The sequence below is a fragment of the Oryctolagus cuniculus genome, chromosome 12, assembly GCF_964237555.1.
Source record: "Oryctolagus cuniculus chromosome 12, mOryCun1.1, whole genome shotgun sequence".
Lineage (NCBI taxonomy): Eukaryota > Metazoa > Chordata > Mammalia > Lagomorpha > Leporidae > Oryctolagus > Oryctolagus cuniculus.
The window spans coordinates 110,996,980-111,018,588 of NC_091443.1; the positions used below are offsets into that span (position 1 = coordinate 110,996,980).

Genomic DNA, 21,609 nt, shown 5'->3' on the forward strand with positions numbered 1-21,609 from the left:
CACTGGCTTTTGATTCCAGTTTCTTGCTTATGCAGACCCTGGGAATATGATGACTCAAGTAGTTGAGTTCTTGCCACTCACTTGGTTGGGTTCTGGCTCCTGGCTGCAGCCCCAGCCTTTTACAGTTGGCCTTCGTAGGCATTTGGAGCAGGGAGTGAACCAGCAGATAGGAGCATTCTGCCTGTGTGACTGTCTCTGCCTCTGGAATAAATAAATAAATAAGTTAAAACATAAAGACCAGAAAATCAGGATAATTAAAAATGTATTGGCCAATGACTTGGGACTCTGTGAGACTTCTCATACAGTGGACAGGAAGGGGTGGTCTGTGCGCATACCTACTCACATGATTGGTTCATGGTAAGGATTCACGTTTATGTTGATAAAGTATCCTTGTGCAACACCTCAGGTGAAGTGTATGCACAACTGAAAAACCACTAAGTACCTAGAAAGTGGCACATTATGGAAGCTTGTGTTCCATGGACAAAAGTAGTAGGGTTGGGAGACACACCTAGGCTAAATTCTAGTAAATGTTGTATTCTTGGTGCACAGTTTAAGAATATGGGGAATAAGGGCTGGTGGCATGGTGCAGTGTGGGTGAAGCTGCTGTTATGTGCTTATTCAAGTCCTGGCTGCTCTGCCACCATTCCAGCTCCCTCCTAATGTGCCTGGGAATCCTTAGTGGAAAATGACACAAGTGCTTGGGCCCCTGTCACCCCCTTGGGAGACCCAGAAGGAATTCCAGGTTCCTGACTTCAGCCTGACCCAGCCCCTCCTGTTGAGGTCATTTGGGGGAGTGAACCAGGGAGTGGAAGATCTGTCGCTCTGTGTCTCCCTCTGTAACTCTTTCAGAATGTGGAGCATGATGCTGTCTCAGCATTGCAGTGTGCATTTTATTTATGTTGAGGGTATGTGTTTTGTCAATGAGAAACCTGAAGTTTGCAGACATGTGGAGGCCACAAGTGGACCGACCATAGAGGGGAGCTCCTCCTCCTGCCGATCTCAGTCTTATTCCAGGTTAAGAGAAGGGTTGGTGAAATGAGAGTTATCCTGAAAGAAACTTGAGGGATACAAATTTATGAACCTGTAAATTAAATCAGAAAAAGGAATCATTTTGTCTTGCTTTGCTCCCATTTCTCCTTCTGAGTGTAAGTTATATATGTTTCTTTCATTTTTTAAAAATATTTATTTGAGAGGAAGAGTTAGAGAGATCTTCCAAATGCTGGTTCATTCCCTAAATGGCCACAACAGCTCGAGCCAAGATGATCCGAAGCCGGGAGCTAGAAGCTCCTTCTGGGTCTCCTATGTGTGTGCAGGGGCCCAAGCACTTGGGCCATCTTTTGCTGCCTTCCCTGGCCACAGGCAGAAAGCTGGGTTGGAAGAGGAGCATCTGGGACACAAACTGGCGCCCAAATGGAATACTAGCGCCGCAGGTGGAGGCCTAGCCTACTGTGCTACAGCGCTGTTCCCAAGTTATATATGTTTCTGTCAGCCTCTCCCTGTTTTCTTGTCTGCTTCAGGTACCTGATAACTGGTTTACTCAAATTATGTAATGAGGTATAAATATCCTTTATCTAGAGATCTCTTGTTGATTCTATTAATGAAGGTATTACGATGTACAACCCTTTGTTATAAAGTTTCACCTACTTAAACTTTTAAAAAAAATTTTTTGAGTTTCTGTTAGATACCAAAAATTGTGCACAGCACAAGAAATATTCTCTAACCAAGACTACAAGGGAGACTACCAAATATGCACCAAGCAATTAGATGAACAATTTTGGAGTTTAGAAGCAAGGCTAATCCTTATGACCTCTCTATATCTCCTAGTCCCCTCTTAATATCACCAGCCCTGCATCCTTGGGTCATCATCCGCTGCATTCCTAGATGCAATAGTGAGAGGAAGCTGACAGGAAGTGGAGAAGCTGGGATTCTAACCTGTGCTCTGAGATGGGATGGATGCCATGCATCTCGAGTGGTGGCTTAACCTGCAGTGTCACAATGCCTGAATTTTTCCACTTGATCCAGCTAGCTTAAAAGGCCTTCTTGTCTTCATTACAGAAATGCAGTGACACCTTTGTTTTACATGAGGACATCAGCGACACAGTGGTTATAAGATGCCAGTTTGGGGTGGGGGGCGGCGCTGTGGTGTAGTTGATAAAGCTGCTGCCTCTAGTGCCAGCATCCCATATTGGCACTGGTTCAGGTCCCGGCTGCTCCACTTCCAATCCAGCTCTGCTATAAGCCTGGGAGAGCAGTGGAGAATGGCCCAAGTGCTTGGGCCCCTGCACCCGCGTAGGGGACCCAGCGGAAACTCCTCTATCTTCTGGCTCCTGGCTTCAGGAATGGGCGAGCAGATGAACGATCTCTCTCTCTCTCTCTCTCTCTCTCTCTCTCTCTCTCTGCCTCTCTGCCTCTCTGCCTCTCTGTAATTCTGCCTTTCAAATAAATAAATCTTAAAAAAGATGCCACTTGGGGGCTTCGTGCTGTGGCATACCGGGTAAAGCCTCTGCCTGTAGCTCTGGCATCCCATATGGGTGCTGGTTCGAGTCATGGCTGCTCCACTTCTAATCTGGTTCCCTGCTAATGTGCTTGGGAAAGCAGCAGAGGATGGCCCAACTCCTTGGGCCCCTCCACCCACATGGGAGACCCAGAAGAAGCTCCTGGCTTCAGATTGCCCCAGCTCTGGCTGTTGGCAACCATTTGGGAGTGAACCAGTGGATGGAACATCTCTGTCCCTCTCCCTCTCCCTCTTTCTTTCTCTGTAACTCTCCATTTCAAATAAATAAATAAATCTTTCTCTTTCTCTTTTTCTTCTTCTTCTTCTTCTTCTTCTTCTTCTTCTTCTTCTTCTTCTTCTTCTTCTTCTTCTTCTTTTTTTTTTTTTTTTGGACAGGCAGAGTGACAGTGAGAGAGAGAGAAAGGTCTTCCTTTTCTGTTGGTTCACCCCCCAATGGCCGCTGCGACCGGCGCACCGTGGCTGGCGTACCACGCTAATCCGAAGCCAGGAGCCAGGTGCTTCCTCCTGATCTCCCATGCAGGTGCAGGGCCCAAGGACCTGGACCATCCTCCACTGCACTCCCGGGCCACAGCAGAGAGCTGGACAGGAAAAGGGGCAACCGGGACAGAATCTGGCGCCATGACTGGGACTAGAACCCGGTGTGCTGGCGCCGCAAGGCAGAGGATTAGCCTAGTGAGCCACGGCACTGGCCAATAAATAAATCTTAAAAAAAAAAAAAAAAAAAAAAAAGAGATAGCCGGTGCTGCGGCTCACTAGGCTTATCCCCGGCCTGCGGCATGGGCACCCTGGGTTCTAGTTCTGGTTGGGATGCCGATTCTGTCCCGGTTGCTCCTCTTCCAGTCCAGCTCTCTGCTGTGGCCCGGAAGTACAGTGGAGGATGGCCCAAGTGCTTGGGCCCTGCACCCTCATGGGAGACCAGGAGGAAGCACCTGGCTCTTGGCTTTGGATTGGTGCAACATGCCAGCCGTAGCAGCCATTTTGGGGCTGAACCAACGGAAGGAAGACCTTTCACTGTGTCTCTCTCTCTAACTCTGCCTGTTTAAAAAAAAAAAAAAAAAAAAAAAGATAAAGATGCCACTTTGGATGCCTATGTCCTACATCATAGTGCTTGGGTTCAAGTCTAGGTTCTGGGTTGCTGCTGCTGTGCGTGTACACTGGGTGGCAGCTGGTGATGTCTCAAGCAGTTGAGTCCGTGATACCCATGTGGAAGACCTGGCTGAGCTCTTGGTTTCCATCTGTGCAGCCCTGGCTGTTGCGTGGGAAAATAGTGGATGATGACTTGGGCCCTTCCAGCTGTATCTGAGACCCGATGGAGCGCCAGGCTGCTGCCTTTGGCGTGGACCAAACCTGGTCATTGCAGCCATCTGGAGAGGGAGGCCAGCAGATAGAAGAGCTCTCCCTGTGTCTGTCTGGCTGCCCCTGTGCCTTTCAAATAGATCTGAACAAAGTATTAATGTATATTTCTTGAAAATTAAATTTTACTAATAAATAGAACATTGCATTAAAATCCTTCGTTTTGTTTCTTTTCTTTCTTTTTTTTTTTTAATCTTTTAACTGAACTTCTAATTCAAGGCCACTCTGTTTTCCTTCTTCACCACAGTTTTCCTCTATAATTAGGCCTTTCTAACTCAGTCCAGTGAATCACATCATAAGATGGCCTGTCCTGGACCACACCCTACAGGCCACAGCAGCTCTCTTACCACATTATTTCCCTTTCTTTGTATACTTTTGTAGAAACTGCATTAGGAGAGGAATCAAAAGAATATTAAATTTTCTTGTAAAAATACAATAATGTTTCATTGCTATATAAGTACCTCTTAGATACTTAATTCTTTGTATGCATTATTTTATTCTTCTTTTGTGTTGAAATTATGAGTTTTCCCCCATCATTTATTGAGTTTTTTCCCTGTTGACTTGAAATGCCATCATTACCATATCTTTATCTTCATTATAAGGCTCTTTAGGCCTTAAAGTTCTGATTTGAAAGATAATACTTTATTCCCCATCTTAGAGAATTGCTGTCCAACTCAAATGAGGTAATATACTTCAAATTTTTGGTGTAAGCTGTAAAAAGAACATTGAAGATTTATCAAAAGACCGGTGTTTTTGTCAATTATCTTATGTGTGTATACGTTTACATACAATTTTCTGGATGTTTTTCATTCAGTATTGAAAACCCCTTTCCACATTTCTGCCTGGTTAACATTAAGCATCTCATTATTCAAATCCCATTTTTCAGTTTTGATGTGAATTTGAATGTGATAATTTCCTTATTTAAATCTATTTTTTTCTCAAGTTATGATAACAAATACCAAGGTAGTGAAAGATATCCAGAAGTTTACTCAGTTACTTTTTTTTTTTTTTTTAAAGATTTATTTATTTATTTGAAAAGCAGAGTTACAGAGAGGCAGAGAGAGAGAGAAGTCTTCCATTTGCTGATTCACTCCCTAGATGGCCTCAATGGCTGGAGCTGTGCCAGTCTGAAGCCAGGAGCCAGGAGCTTCTTCCAGGCTTCCCATGTGGGTACAGGGGCCCAAGGACTTGGGCCATCTTCTGCTGCTTTCCCAGGCCATAGTAGAGAGCTGGATTGGAAGTGGAGCAGCCGAGACTCGGAACTGGCACCCATATGGGATGCCGGCACTGCAGGCAGCAGCTTTACCTGCTATGCCATAGGGCTGGCCCCTCAGTTGTACTTTATTTTTAAATTTTATAGTTATTTTTTAATTTTTTTTGACAGGCAGAGTGGACAGTGAGAGAGAGAGACAGAGAGAGAGGTCTTCCTTTGCCGTTGGTTCACCCTCCAATGGCCGCCGCAGCCAGCGCGCTGCGGCCGGCGCACCACGCTGATCCGATGGAAGGAGCCAGGTACTTATCCTGGTCTCCCATGGGGTGCAGGGCCCAAGGACTTGGGCCATCCTCCACTGCACTCCCAGGCCACAGCAGAGAGCTGGCCTGGAAGAGGGGCAACCGGGACTAGAACCCGGTGTGCCGGCGCCGCAAGGCGGAGGATTAGCCTAGTGAGCCACGGCGCTGGCCACAGTTGTACTTTTTAAAAAATGTTTGTTTTATTTATTTGAGAGGGAGAGGAAGAGAGGATGAATGAGCAAGCTTCTGTCTCCAGAGCGGGAGAGAGCACTTGTCTGCAGGTTCACTGTCCAGATGCCCACGATGGCTTAAGCTGGCCAGGCTGAAGCCAGGAGCTGGGAACTCTGTCTTGGTCTCCTTGGGTGGGTGGTAGGGACTGAAGTTTTTTTTTTATTTTAAATTAAATTTTTTAAAAAAATTTACTTGTTTTGAAAGGCAGAGTTACAAGGAGGGAGGGAGGGAAAGAGAAAGAGAGAGGGAGGGAGAGAGGGAGGAAGGAAGAGTCATCTGGTTCACTCCCCAAATGGCCGCAACAGCAGGAGCTGTGCCAGTCTGAAGCCAGGAGCCAGGAGCTGCTTCCAGGTCTCCCACGTGGGTGCAGGGGACCAAAGACTTGGGCCATCTTCTGCTTTCCCAGGCCATAGCAGAGAGCTGGATCAGAAGTAGAGCAGTCGTGACTCGAACTGGTGCCCGTATGGGATGCCAGCACTACAAGCATCAGCTTTACCCACTACACCACAGTTCTGGCTCCTTAAATTTAAAAAAGTTTTATAAATGTAAAGAGAAGAGATTTCATGTGTTTCGTAGATTTCTAAGGTAGCGTTACTTCCCTCCCTCCTTCAATCTTCCTCCCTTCCTTGAATCTCTTGAGCTCCTTTCTGTTCCCTCCCCCCCCCCCCTTTTTTTTTTTTTTAAGATTTCTGTATTTGAAAGTCAGAGTTATACAAAGAGAGAAGGAGAGGCAGAGAGAGTGAGGTCTTCCATCTGCTGAGTCACTCCCCAATTGTCCGCAATGGCCGGAGCTGTGCCAGTCTGACGCCAGGAGCCAAGAGTGCCCTGTGGTCTCCCACGCTGGTGCAGGGGTTTAAGGGCTTGGGCCATCTTCTGCTGCCTTTCCAGGCCAAAGCGGAGAGCTGATTGGAGATGGAGCAGCCAGGTCTTGAACCGGTGCCCATACGGGATGCCAGCACTGCAGGCAGTGGCTTTACCTGCTATGCCACAACGCTGGCCCCATTCCCTTTAATTTTTGCATACTTTCAGATTACTTTTTATTTCTTTTAATTTTTAATTTTTTATTTTTTGACAGGCAGAGTGGACAGTGAGAGAGAGAGAGAAAAAGGTCTTCCTTTTACCGTTGGTTCACCCTCCAATGGCTGGGCGGCCAGCGCGCTCTGGCTGGCTCACCGCGCTGATCCGAAGGCAGGAGCCAGGTGCTTCTCCTGGTCTCCCATGGGGTGCAGGGCCCAAGTACTTGGACTATCCTCCACTGCACTCCCAGGCCATAGCAGAGAGCTGGACAGGAAGAGGGGCAACTGGGACAGAAGCTGGCACCCTGACTGGGACTAGAACCCCGTGTGCCGGCGCCGCATGTGGAGGATTAGCCTATTGAGCCGCGGCGCCGGCCTCAGTTTACTTTACAATCACAGGCCTAATGCACCGGAAACCACAGTATTAAACAAGAAGTAGAAGGACACTGTTACACAGGATATAGACAAGGACTATAAGCAATAATCAAGCCATAACATAGTAGTTTCATTGTTATACATTGTATTTTACTACCAGGTGTCAGAGAAAACATGATACTTGTCTTTTGGAGACTGGTTTATTTAAGAATTATGGTATGCAGCTACAGCTACTTGGTTGCAAAAGTCAGGGTTTCATTCTTTTTGTGGCCGAGTAATATTCCGTCAGGTTTATATACCACACTTTGTTTATCCATTCGTCAGTTGGTGGACATCTGGTTTGCTATCCTGCATTGAGCTGCAGTGAACATGGATGCATAGGTAACTCCTTCACATGCTGATTTAATTTCCTTGTGTAAATTCCCAGGAGTGGGATGGCTGATTCATTTGGTAGATTTATACTCAGATTTCTGAGGGATCTTCATGCTGTCTTCCATAATAGTTGTACTAGTTTACATTCCACCAAAGTTGTATTAGGATACCATATTTTCCATACCCTCACTGGCATTTACTGTTTTTTGATTTTTGGATGATAGCCATTCTGCTGGTCTGTCTACTTATTTGCTGCTTTATCTATTCTCCCTTAATTTCTTTAAAATTTTTTTTTCTTATTTATTTGAGAGCAAGAGAGAGACTGAGAAACAGATCTTCCATTTGCTTGTTCACTCTCTAAATACTGCAAAAGCCAGGGCTGGGCCAGGCTGAAGCTGGAAGCTGAGAAGTCAATTCAGAACTCCCATGTGGATGGCAGGGACCCCCCTACTTGAGCCATCTTCTGGTGCCTCCCAGTGTTTGAATTGGTGGGAAGCTGGAATTAGGAGCAGAGACTCTGGCACTTCAGTGTAGGATGCAAGTGTCCCAGGTGGCATCTTCACTGTGTGTCCACTGCCTCTTTTCTTAACTCTTTATGGCCTTTTTTCTGTTCTCTACTTCTCTTCAAGACTCATCTTAGACCTATACCTAGAAAATAGTATGTAGCAGCTAAAAGGAACTTAAGAGAGTTGGGCATTTGGCCCAGCAGATAAGGTACCTTTTGGGGTGCTCACATCCGATATTGGAGTGCCTGGTTTGAATTCTGTCTGCTTTGCCGGTCTAGCTTCCTGCTAGTGTGCATCGCTGGAGGCAGCAGATGCTGGCTGACGTGCTGAGTCCCTGCCGCTCTGTGCGAGACTCAGATGGAGTTCCTGTGCTTCTGGTCTTAGCCTGGCCCAGCTTTGGTCCTTGCGGGCATGTGGGGAGTGAACCAGCAGACAGAATCTCTTTCTGTCCTGCTCTCTGCCTTTCAGAAACAATGAAAACAAATCGAACCCCAAAACCTAAAAGGGACTTAAGAGATACTTAATTCAGCTTTTCTTTTTTCTGTTTTGCTTGATACTTTGATGATACCAACTTTGTTTTGGCTGGTATTTACATGGTGTATTTCCCCCTCCTTTTTTACTTTTGGATTCTGTATCCTCATGTTGCTGATGTGTGCTTGTTGAAAGTGGTATGTAATTGGATTTTAATAATTTGCTTTGACATTTTAGTCTTTGAACTGGAGCATTTACATTTACTGCAGTTACTGATACATTCAGTTTTCCATTTGTTCCCTTGTTCTGACTTTCCTCTCTGTTTTTCCTTTCTTTTAAGTTCAACTAATGGTATTAAAAATGTAGTAATGTTGCACTTTTTTTTTTTACTGGCTATCTTAAAATGGAGTTTGGCAGTCTTTTCTGCGAAAGGCTGGATGGTAGAATTTTGGACTCAGGATCGTATGGTCTTTGTCGGAACCACTCAGTTCTGACAGTGTAGTGCAGACAGCACCCAAAGATATCAGGTGAAGGAGTAAGCTGTACTTAGGAGATGGGACAATGGAATCAACCATAATAGGGGCTGGCACTGTGGGGTAGTGGGCTAAGCCTCTGCCTGTGTCCTCTGCATCCAATATGGGTGTCAGTTTGTGTCCCAGCTGCTCCTCCTCTTTTTTTTTTTTTTTTAAGAGTTATTTATTTGAAAGTCAGAGTTACACAGAGAGAAGGAGAGGCAGAGAGAGAGAGGGAGGGAGAGAGAAGAAGAGAGAGAGAGAGAGGTCTTCCATTCTGCTGATTCACTCCCCAAATAACCGCAACAGCCAGAGCTGAGCTGATGCGAAGCCAGAAGCCTGGAGCTTCTTCTGGGTCTCCCATGTTGGTGCAGGAGCCCAAGGACTTGGGCCATCTTCTACTGCATTCCCAGACCATAGCAGAGAGCTGCATCGGAAGAAGAGCAGCTGGGACTTGAACCAGCGCCCATATGGGATGCTGTCGTTGCAGGCTGGGCTTTTAACCTGCTATTCCACAGTGCCGGCCCCTTCTCTTCTGATCTAGCTCTCTGCCTAGGGCCTGGGAAGGCAATGGAGGATGGCCAAGTTTGGGCCCCTGCACCCGTGTGGGAGACCTGGAGGAAGCTCCTGGTTCCTGGCTTTAGATCAGCCCAGCACTGGACGTTGTGGCCATTTAGGGAGTGAACCAGCGGATGGAAGACCTTTTTTTCTCTCTCTCCATTTGTCTGTCTGTAGTTCTACCTCTCAAATTAAAAAAAAAAAATCTTAAATAAAAATCAACCACATAGAAGAACACTGTATTGAAAACTATAGAGAGTAGTATTTTTATTTGTAGAATGGTGTTGTGGCTCTCTTTAGAGAGTTGGGAAAGGAGTAAACCTATCAGGGAGATTGAAAGAGAAGTAACCGTCCTGGGAGAGCAGTTTCAAGATCTAGAAGGTGGCTGCCTTCATTAGGTGCTGTGCGTGTGGGATGTTGACATGAGGACAAGATGCAGATTTTGATTGGACAACTCTGTGGTAATTGGTGACTATCTCAAAGAACCCTGCCAGTAGCTTTCAACGCGGGAAGAATAGTAGGAGGTAGAGAGCGGTTCCCGAGCACTTGGTGATATAGTGATTCCCAGATGGTATCTCTGGATGAGTAGTAACAGAATGGCCTAGATTTTCCTGACTCAGAATTATTACTGGGCCTGGAAATGTAGGTTTTTAAAAGATTCACTAGGGGCTGGCGCCATGGCACAGTGCTGGCATCCCATATGGGCGCCACCAGTTCAAGTTTGGGCTACTCCACTTCCGATCTGGATCTCTGCTATGGCCTGGGATAGCAGTAGAAGATGGCCTGCAGGCCGGCACTGTGGCATAGTGGGTTAACGCCCTGGCCTGAAGCACCAGCATCCCATATGGGTGCTGGTTCTTGTCCCAGCTGCTCCTCTTCTGATCCAGCTCTCTGCTGTGGCCTGGGATAGCAGTAAAAGATGGTCCAAGTCCTTCGGCCCCTGCACCCGCGTGGGAGACCTGGAAGAAGCTCCTGGCTTCGGATCAGCACAGCTCCAGCCATTGCAGCCATCTGGAGAGTTGAACCAGTGGATGGAAGACCTCTCTGTCTTTAAAAAAAAAAAAAAAAAATAGAAGAAGAAGAAGAAGAAGATGGCCTGAGCGCTTGGGCCTCTGCACCCACGTGGGAGACCCGGAAAAAGCTCCTGGCTTCAGATTGGCCCAGCACCAACCATTGTGGCCATTTGGGGAGAGAACCAGTGGATGGAAGACCTTTCATTCTGTCTCTCTCTCTCACTGCTATAAATCTACCTCTCCAATAAATAAAAATAAAAATCTTAAAAAAAAAAGATTCCCCAAAGGATTGTTATCAGTGCTTACCCTTGGGAATTACAAATGTAGATTTTTCAAGAGACTTAGTGAGGATGGGCATGCCATCAAGATGGGTTTTTGATAATTTGAGGCAACCTTTCTTCAAACATCAAACGATTGATAAAATAACAGGAAGAAAAAAAATACCAAATTGACAGGAGTAGGGCTTAAAAGAAGATGAATGTCTTTGTTCTGGAAAGAGAACAGAATGTAATGCCATGAGTGGGATATTGCTAGGGGCCTGCAGGTAAAGCAGCCGCAGGTTTGCCTTTGGAGGCAGTTAGGGCTAGGGCTTATGATTGAAAACCGTAGGCCAGGATTCTGAATTTAGTTCTAGGGTTGTCATGTTATTCAGCTGTAGGGATTGGATTGTAGTTAACTAGGTCATCTTCTGCAGTGGTATAGGCCACAGCATCCTGATTGTGAGGCTTCTGCTGACTACTGTCTGAGGCCACAGCTTGTATGAAGCTGTGTATGTCGGGATTTAGGAGGCCACAAATGTGGCTTTACACTGAGGAACCTACTACTATCCAGGGAACATCCTCATTGTTACTGCAGAGCAGATTCTCCTGCTTTGACCAGAATAGCTATAACTGGAGAAATTTGAACACTGTTTAATATTAATATTAAAATTATTAATTTTAAAGGAACGATTATGATGAATGTTTTTTAAAAAAGATTTATTTATTTGTAAGAGTCAGAGGAAGAGGCAGGGAGAGAGAAGTCTTCCATCCCCGCAAAGGCCTGGAGCCAGGAGCTTCACCAGGATTTCCCTCATGGGTGCAGAGGCCCAAGGATTTGGGCCATCCCTTGCTCCTTTCCCAGGTGTGTTTGCAGGGAGCTGCATTGGAAGTGGAGCAGCCAGGACTCAAACCGGTGTCCACATGGGATGCTGACGCTGCAGGCCGCGGTTTTACCTGCTACGCCACAGTGCTGGCCCTAATGTGTTTGTTTTTAAAAATTAGTGAACAGTGCATTTTTGGTGTTTGTATGAAAAACAAAACGATGTCCCATTAAAAGTACACAGGGAAGCTGCCATTGGTGCACTGATTAAGATGCTGCTTGGTAAGCCCACGTTCCATATTGGAGTGCCTGGGTTCAAGTTCCTGGTTCTGCTTCTGATTCTGTTTACTGCCAGTGTGCATGCTGGGAGGTAGCAGGTAAAGGGTCAAGTACTTGGATTTCTGCCACTCCATCTGGGTGGAGTTTTGGGCTGCTAGGTTCGGCCTGGCCCAGCTGTTGTGGGCATCTGGGGAGTGAACCAGCAGATAGAAGATCTTTGTCTCTTTGCCTGTCTCTCTCTGTCATCTCTCTGCCTTTCAAACAATAAATAAAGTACAACTGTTAATTTCAGTTCTCAAAACATGAAGCCATCTGATGTTCAGGAAAATACAAAATTAACAGAAGTATGGATGGACAAATAGATCAGTGGAACAGAGCGCAGAGCTTGGAAAATTGACAAAGGGGCATTTTAAATTCATGGGGAAGGAGCAGAGGATTCAGTGTGGTACTGCTTCAATTGATAATCAGAGTTGGAGTAAAAGAAATTAAGAGCCCTGTCTTAAAGCATCTTGAAAGGTGAGGCCTTCAAAAAACAAACAAAATAAAGTTTAGGCCTTTGAAGACATGTAGGAAAACTTTTTTTTTTAAGATTTTTTTTTTTTTTTTGAAAGAGAGTGAGAAAGAGATCTTGTGTCTTTCGTTTTACTCCCCAAATAGCTGTAACAGCTGGGGCTGGGCCAGGCCAAAGCCAGGATCCAGAAACTCCATCCAGGTCTCTTACATGAGTGGCAGGGGCCCAAAGCACTTGGGCCATCTGCTGTCTACCAGGAAACAATGGTATTTCACGAGTGGGGAATCTTTTTTCTACCAAGGGCCATTTAAGATACTCATAATACCAGTTGCAGGCCATACAAAATTACTGGGTTAAAAATTAGCTTGCTGTAAATTTATTGAATTTTGAGTCCCACCTGTGGTTGCCTTGGCAAGGCTACTCCAAATGGTTCAGTGGGTTTATGTTGTGGGCCAGACTAGATTGCTTGCTTCCCATCTCAACCTTATCGCATTCCAGTTATGACTTTGGGCAAGTTATGTAATCTTTCTGCACTTGTCTTCTCATTTGTAACATGAAGATAACGGTGATAAAAACCACCCTCAGGGAGGCATTGTGAAGATGAACTGAACTTCTGAAGTGCTTAGAAATATGAGAATGATGGCCGGCTCCGCAGCTCACTTGGCTAATCTTCCACCTGAGGCGCCAGCCCACCGGGTTCTAGTTCTGTTCCGGTTGCCCCTCTTCCAGTCCTGCTCTCTGCTGTGGCCTGGGAAGGCAGTGGAGGATGGCCCAAGTGCTTGGGCCCTGCACCCCATGGGAGACCAGGAGAAGTACCTGGCTGCTGTCTCTGGATCAGCATGGTGTGCCAGCCGCAGCGGCCATTGTGGGGTGAACCAATGGAAAAGGAAGACCTTTCTCTCTGTCTCTCTGTCTCTCTCTCACTGTCCACTCTACCTGTAAAAAAATAAATAAATAAAAAGAAATATATTTTTTTGGTGAGTTATTTTGGAAAGCTCCTTGATTTGGACAGTAAAACTTAATATTATGTAGTCTCAGTGAGACAGTTTTCAAGACTGTTCCTATTGCAAGAGTTAGGATTTTGTGTTCTAAAAGATGTAATCAGCATGTCTACTTTCTTTCCTGAGCATTGGAAAGCAGTGCGTCCCGTGGGTGCTGAATGTCCACCTCTTTCCTGTTGCAGCTCGTGTGCTGAGAAGATGGTCTGCAGAGTTCTGGAGACACACCGCCCGTGCTGATGGGACAGGGTCCAATATGAGCGTGAGTGATGGAGGGAGGCGACGCCTGGAGGATAGTGAGCACACGTTACGGGTCTATCCCGGGACCATTTCAGAAGGGACCATCTACTGTCCAGTCCCGGCTAGGAAAAGCTCCACAGCTGCCGAGGTGATCGACTGTCTTATAGACAGACTTCGTCTTGACAAAACAAAATGTTACGTGCTGGCCGAGGTAAAGGAATTTGGGGGAGAAGAATGGATACTCAACCCAACAGACTGTCCAGTGCAGCGAATGCTGCTGTGGCCTCGCATGGCTCTGGAAAATCGCCTGAGTGGCGAGGACTACCGTTTCCTTCTGAGAGAGAAAAACCTCGATGGGTCTATCCACTACGGTAGCCTGCAGTCATGGCTGCGGGTGACAGAGGAGCGGCGCAGGATGATGGAGCGGGGTTTTCTTCCTCAGCCACAACAGAAAGAATTTGATGACTTGTGTAGTTTACCTGATTTGAATGAGAAAACTCTCTTAGAAAATCTACGAAATCGCTTTAAGCAAGAAAAAATTTATACCTATGTTGGCAGTATTCTAATAGTTATTAACCCATTCAAGTTTCTTCCTATTTATAACCCCAAGTATGTCAAAATGTACGATAACCACCAGTTGGGCAAGCTTGAGCCGCACATTTATGCCGTGGCGGATGTAGCTTACCACGCCATGCTGCAGCGCCGGAGAAACCAGTGCATTGTCATTTCTGGAGAGAGTGGTTCTGGGAAGACTCAAAGCACGAACTTTCTTATTCACCATCTGACTGCTCTAAGTCAGAAAGGTTTTGCCAGTGGGGTAGAACAAATTATTCTTGGAGCCGGACCAGTGCTGGAGGTAAGAGTATAGAAATATTATTGTTAAACTTATCTTTACAAAATTTTTGGTATATGGGAGAAATTGAAATGGAAATATAGACATAATTTTTAGTAAAACTAAAATTTTTAGGGACCTAAAAGATGGGAAAACCAAAAAGGTAGTGTGAAGATTGAAGAGTATGATAATAGTATTTTTTTTTTTAAAGAGGGTCTTTGTCTTTGGATCATTAGTGTTACAAAGAAATAAATGAGTAGAGTCATATCTGTCCCCTTATGAAGGGAGAAGCAGGGGCAGGTGTTTTTGTGAAGTGGTTAAGATGCCTTTTGGGGCCGGTGCTGTGGCTCAATAGGCTAATCCTCTGCCTTGCGGCGCCGGCACACCGGGTTCTAGTCCCGGTCGGGGCGCCGGATTCTGTCCCGGTTGCCCCTCTTCCAGGCCAGCTCTCTGCTGTGGCCAGGGAGTGCAGTGGAGGATGGCCCAAGTACTTGGGCCCTGCACCCCATGGGAGACCAGGAGAAGCACCTGGCTCCTGCCATCGGATCAGCGCGGTGTGCCCGCTGCGGTGCGGCCGGCTGCAGCGTGCCGGCTGTGGTGGCCATTGGAGGGTGAACCAGTGGCAAAAAGGAAGACCTTTCTCTCTGTCTCTCTCTCACTGTCCACTCTGCCTGTCAAAAAAAAAAAAAAAAAAAGTGACTGGGGAAAATATTCTTGGAATTGAGAAAAATGTTTAGTTTTAGATGGTTTTAAAAGTACTATCAAGTGTTGTAAGAACAGAGAATGCATAAAGGCAGATACCATATGATTTCACTTAATATGTGGAATCTAAAAAAAATCAGACATATAGAAACAGATTATAAATTGGTGATGACCAAAAGCTGGAGGTTGGGAGAGTGGCCAGAGACACACACACTTTCAGTTAGATGGGAGGAGTAAGCTTGAGAGACCTATTTTCCTCATGGTGACTATGGTAATGTATTATATACTTGGGAATTTTCTGAGTAGATTTTGAAATGTTCTTTCAAAGACCACAAAAAGTGGTAAGTATATGAGAATTCATTTTTTATTTTTCAGGATTATTTATTTTGAAAGGCAGAGTTATGCAAGAGGAGACACTCAGAGAGAGAATCTGCCATCCACAGTTCAGTCCCCAAATGGCTACAGTGGCCATGGCTGGGACAGATTGAAGCCGAGAGCTTCTTCTGGGTCTCTGGTGCATCGGTCCAAGGACTTGGACCATCTTCTGCTTTCCCAGGCGCGTTAGCAGGGAGCCAGATTGGAAGCGAGGATTTTGGGAAAGGCAGTGGAAGATGGCCCAAGTGCTTGGGCCCCTGCTGCCAACATGGAAAACCTGGAGAAAGCACCTGACTCTTGGCTTTGTCCTGGCCCAGAGCTGGCCATTGTGACCATCTGGGAAGTGACCCAATGGATGTTGTCTCTTGGTCTCTCTCTCTCTGTCTGGAACTCTGATTTATTTCAAATAAATAATCTCAAAAAAAAAAAAAAGTAGCTGAAATTTGAAGTGACACTCTCATGGGTTTTGGACATCCCAGGTAGAAGTTAAACGGAGGAGCCATGATACCAGTCCTTGTATTTCAGTTCTTTTTGATGCTACTGTTGATGGAATTTTTAAAATGCTGCTTGTTTTATTGCTAGTAGATACAAATATAATGGATTTATATTGCTTTTTTCCCCACTTGTTGAGTTTATTTGCTCAGATAATTTTTGAATATTTTCGAAAATTATTTATTTATCTGAGAGGCAGATTAATAATGAGAGTGTGAGGCAGAGAGATCTCCCCTCAGCTGTTCCCTTCCCCAGATGCCCACAGTGGCCTTGACTGGGCCAGGCTGAATCCAGGTCTTCCACATGAGTGGCAGGAACCTGATTATTTGAGTTATCAACACTGCCTGTCAGACTCTGCTTAGCAGAAAGCCTGTCAGGAGCTGGAGCTGGGAGCTGTACCCAGGGGCGTCTTAACCCTCAAATGGCTACCTCTCAAATAGTTTTTTTTGTGTCCAATGATGCTTTGAAACATTCGTGGAAGATGCATATTATGAAAAAACCCTGCATGGATGTCAAATTATTGTTTTTTTTGGCCCCAAAGTAAACTTATCTTTTAATTCTGTTTCTCTGCAGAGTTTTTGAAGTTGCTTAATTCTTTCTTTTTCTTTTTCTTTTTTTTTTTAAAGATTAATTGCTTTATTTGAAAGAGTTACACAGAGAAGGAGAGGCAGAGAGAGAGAGAGAAGTCTTCCATCTGCTGGTTCACTCCTTAGTTAGCCGCAACAGCAGAGCTGTGCTGATTCGAAGCCAGGAGCCTCTTCCGGGTCTCCCATGCGGGTGAAGGGGCCCAAGGTCTTGAGCCATCTTCCACTGCTTTCCTAGGCCATAGCGGAGAGCTGGATTGGAAATGGAGCAGCAGGACTTGAACAGGTGCACATATGGGCACTGCAGGCGGTGGCTTTACCTGCTATGCCACAGCGCCGGCCCCTGAAGTCCACTAGTATTTCTTAGCATTTTCTTCTACAAGACTCTGTCATTTATGAATTGAAAGTTTTACTTTTCCTTTCAGCAGATGAAAGATCTCCCTCATTCACTCCCTCCCTCCCTCCCTCCCCCCTCTCTCCCCCTCTCCATCTCTTTCTGTGTCTGCCTTTCAAATTAATAAATCTTCAATTTGCGGTATTTTTTGAAATAAAAAAAGCTTTATTGTGTTTCCTTAAAAAAACAACCTGGATAAATCACAAAGAAAAACTTTTAAATAAGGAAAGATCAGCCTCAAAACTTTGCAAACACATGATTCCATTTTTATGACATTCTCAAACAGGAAGGAACAACAGTAGAGAACAAGCAAGTGATAGCCACAACGTATGGAAGTAGGGCAGATCAGAGTATGAAGACAAGGATTATCATGAGGAGTTTATATGGTAGTGAAGGTTACACAGATTTATGTTTTAAAATTCACAGAATTTTATTGTATGATTTTTTTTTAAAGTTTAACAACTTTTTAAAAAGGTGTCATTTAAAAACGAAGGCAAAGGGCCAGCATGATGGTGCAGGAGCTGACTTGCCATCTGAAACAACAGCATCCCTATCAGAGTGACCATTCAAGTCCTGGCTGGTCTACCTCTGATCCAGCTCCCTACTAATGTGCCGGGGAAAGCGGTGGAGGGTGGACTGTGTGCTTAGATCCCTGTCACCCACGTAGGAGACCTGGGTTCCCTTTTTCTTTTTATTTCTAATTGTCCTGACTAGAAAGTCAAAGACATTAATTGAATAGAATTGGGCACAGCAGACATTCAAGTGTTCTTTTTTATTATAGAGGGAAACCTTTCATTTTTTTCACTATTAAGTTTGTTGTTAATAGATGTCTTTAATCAGGTAGAGAAAGTTCCATATGATTCACAGCTAGTTGAGTATTTTTGTCATGAAAGGATTTTACATGCTTTTTCTGCATGTAAAATGATTATATAGTTTTCATTCTTTTGTCTTAATATTATGTGTTACATTTTTTCCCTGAATTTATTATTTGAGTATTTTGTTCATTTTGTTTGTTCTCTGTTCCTAAAAGTTTGCCTTGTTACTGATACTGTCCAAGAACCAACTTTGATTTTATTAATTGTCTTTATGTCTATTTATTTCCCCTGTGTTTTGGTTTTATTTTATTTATTGGTTTTTCTTGTCTGTTTACTTCCCCTCCGTATTTCTTCTGGTTGTTTTTACATTTGTGTTTTCTGTTTTCTTACAGTGGCAGTTTAGTTTATTATTTGGAATCTTTCTAATAGAGTCTCATGCAGCTATTGAGTTCTGAGATTTTCCTTACTCTGTTCTGTGCGTACTTTGTATGGTGTGTCTTTGTTTTCATTCATCTTGGATTATTTTCTCATTTTCCTGTGGATTTTCTTTTTGATCAATTGCTGATTCTTCTACTTTTTCATGTCTTAGTTTGAGCCTCTCTAGTGAATTTTTCCTTTTAGTTGATATCAATCTTCTGTCGGCTGGTCACTTCCCAAATGCCTGTCCACAGGCTGGTCTGGGCCAGGCCAAGGCCAAGAGCCTGGAACTCCATTGGGGTCTGCCACATGGATGGCAGGTGCCCAAGTAAGTGGGCCATCATCTGCTGCTTTCCAGGATGCATTTGTAGGAAGCTGGATCCAGAAGTGAAGGAGCCGGGACTAGAACTGCATTCCCATATGACCGTTTAACCTGCTGTGCCGCCGTGCCTGCCTCAAGCTGTTTTTCTTGATTAAATCCCCTGCCTAAGGATTGTTAGAAGCTTTTGGTTAATTTTGAATTCTTAAATTGTTGACTTTGACAATTTTTTGGTCAGTGTTCTTGTTTCTTCTATGAACGGGGGAGTCTTCAGAGCTCCTTACTCTGCCATTTTTATGGACCTCACTTTGAATGATCTTTTCAAGAGATTTAAATAAAACAGTTTGTATGTTCAGTGTGGCAAGCACCTCTGTTGTTACTCTTGCCTGCTGTATATCCATCTTTCAGTATGGAAATAGGAGTAGTTCATTACACACCCATGTCTTATCTCTAAGCTTATGTATTTATTTTGCTAAAATACAAACATTGGACATTTAAGTGAGTATTTCTTTGATGAAATTGACATTGCAACATTTTATGATTCTTTGCTGTGTTAAGTTTTCAGAATTTCGTGTGGTAGAGAGGGAAAAGGCAGAGTGGAGTAAACTGTGCTGTTCAAGCCTCACCAAGGCTACACTCTGTATAGCAGTCACAGATGGTTGGGTGGTGGTTGAAAGCCTGGGCTCTTCCAATCACTACTTAAATACAGTGGAATCAAGGCTTTGTGAGGGGTGTTTCTTGAGATTTTCATTAATTTACTATTCTTTTTTTTAAATATTTTATTTATTTAAAAAGATTATTTTATTTATTTGAAAGGCACAGTTGGAGAGAGACAGGGAGACAGAGAGGTCTTCCATATGCTGGTTCACGCTCCAGATGGCCGCAACAGCCAGGGCTGGTCTAGGCTGAAGCCTGGAGCCAGGAGATTATCCTGGGTCTCCCATGTGGGTACTGGAACCCAAACACTTGGGCCATCCTCTGCTGCTTTCCCAGGTGCATTAGCAGGGAGCTGGATCAGAAGTGGAGCAGCTGGGACTTGAACTGTAGCCCATATGGGATGCCAGCTCTGCCGGCCGTGGTTTTAACCTGTTGTGCCACAATGCCAGCCCCAATAATTTCATTCTTAATACTGATGAAAATGTAGTTGCACAGGAATGTAATTGCGTGCATACTAAGTAGAATAGTGGTTCTCAAACTTGAGCTCACATTAGACATAGGAAGGTGTTGTGTAGACCTTTTCCTCAGATACTCTGATTCAGTTGTTCTTGAGGAACATAAGAACTTGTGTTTCTTGCAGATTTTCAGGTGATGCTGTTCCTTGTGGTCTTGACCACACTTTGAGAACTGTGGGAGATGTGAGTTTACCTCCTCACCTGTGTTGTGTGTGTTTGTGTGCGCCTGTGTGCTCTGCAGAGTTACACTTTAGCACACATGTGACTTTGCATTTAGATCTTAAGTACCTGGCTTATTCTTTTAGAGTTAGTGGACATGCGCTGCAGTGAATTGTCTCTGTTTTCTAGCCTTGTTTCTTCAAATAGGAGGTGAATGGTTTAGCCTGCCTTGTTTTTTACATTTACATTTAATAAATTTTATTGTTATAACATACAATAAAATGTATACATTTAAAATGTATCTTGATGAGTTTTTTTAAAAGATTTATTTATTTATTTGGAAGGCAGAATTAGAGAGAGAGAAAGAGATACTTTCCATCTGCGGGTTCACTCCCCAAGTGGCTGCAACAGCCAAGGCTCTGCCAGGCTGAAGCCAGGGAACAGGAGCCAGGGGCTTATTCTGAGTCTTCCCCCTGGGTGTGGGGGCCCAAGCACTTGGGCCATCTTGTGATGCTTTCTCAGGGAACTGGATCAGAAGTGGAGCAGTGGGGTCTCGAACTGGTGCCTATATGGGATACAGGAGTCACAGGTGGTGACTTTACCCACTATGCCACCGCACTGGCCCCTTGGCAAGTTTTGATGCCCATGTCACCACCATGAAACAATCAAGGCGTAGGATATCTTCAATACCCCTGTGCCCCTGTGTGTGTGTGTATGTATGTTTAAAAGATTTATTGCCAGGGCTGAGCCAGGCTGAAGCCAGGAGCTTCATCCTGGTCTTCCACATGGGTGGCAGGGGCTCAAACACTTGAGTCATCTTCTGCTTCTTTTCCCAAGCCATTAGCAGGGAGCTGAATTGGAAGTGGAGCAGCCAGGACTCCAGCTGGCGCCCATACGGGATACAGGTTTTGCAGGAGGTGGCTTTATCTGCTATTCCAAGACCGCCCCCATCCCAACCCGTGCCTCTTTGTAGACAGTTTTCCGTCCCAGCCCATTCCTAGAATTCCTCTGATCTGCTTCCAGTTACTGTTGCTTTTTGTTTTTTTCATATAAATGGATTATATAATGTGTAGCCTGTTTTTGGCTTCTAACTGCTTAGAAAATGTTTATATTAATCGGTGTTGATACTAGTGTCATTAGTTCACATTGCTGGGCAGTATTACTTTCATGGTACACTTATCTTGGGTAATAATTGTGGGAGCTTGTGATTGTTACTCTTTTGTAGTAAGTATGGTTTGTTTTAAAGAGGTAAGATGTTTAGAAAATGCAACTGTATTAAGAAGTTTTACTGGCCCTGAAATGAGAAAGAGAAATCTGAACTTTAAGAGCACTCAGTTACTTCATTTCTTTAATTTTACCTGAACAAGGACTACAAGTTTGAATTTAGAGTGGATTGTCTTTCCACTTTCTTCGGCATCATGTCTCTTTGAAGTGACCTAAATAGCAGTTAAAAAATATAGATTTATCTTTTAAATAAAACTTACTACAGTTGTTTATTTTGACAGGCCTTTGGAAATGCGAAGACAGCTCATAATAACAATTCAAGTCGCTTTGGCAAGTTTATTCAAGTCAATTACCAGGAAACAGGCACAGTACTTGGGTAAGTACATTACTTAATGGTAGTGTTATGTTTTTATGATTATTATTACCCCTTTATAAACTGTGGGCTGTTCATTGACTCTTTAATGAGGATAGTGACATTGATATTTGCATTAAAATTATTTTGAACTTCTTTTGAAAAAGTCAAAACTCACGAAAGTAATACTCATACACCTTTACCCTAAATTTATTGTTATTAATTTGCTC

General features: G+C 44.4%; 1 protein-coding gene across 20 annotated transcripts in view; it reads left to right on the forward strand.

Annotated features, from left to right (window-relative positions):
- The window catches only part of MYO9A (myosin IXA), a 278,436-nt gene that overhangs the window by 29,335 nt on the left and 227,492 nt on the right, over window positions 1–21,609 (forward strand). For 19 of the 20 annotated variants that reach the window (XM_070054736.1, XM_070054737.1, XM_070054738.1 and 16 more), the window contains 2 exons: window positions 13,488–14,398; window positions 21,309–21,403. In XM_070054736.1, the coding sequence (XP_069910837.1) occupies window positions 13,559–14,398; window positions 21,309–21,403 (935 nt within the window). In that variant the 5' untranslated portion in view covers window positions 13,488–13,558. Of the gene's footprint in view, window positions 1–12,085; window positions 12,310–13,487; window positions 14,399–21,308; window positions 21,404–21,609 lie in introns of those variants that run through there. The other variant, XM_051821762.2, reaches the window with a different exon arrangement.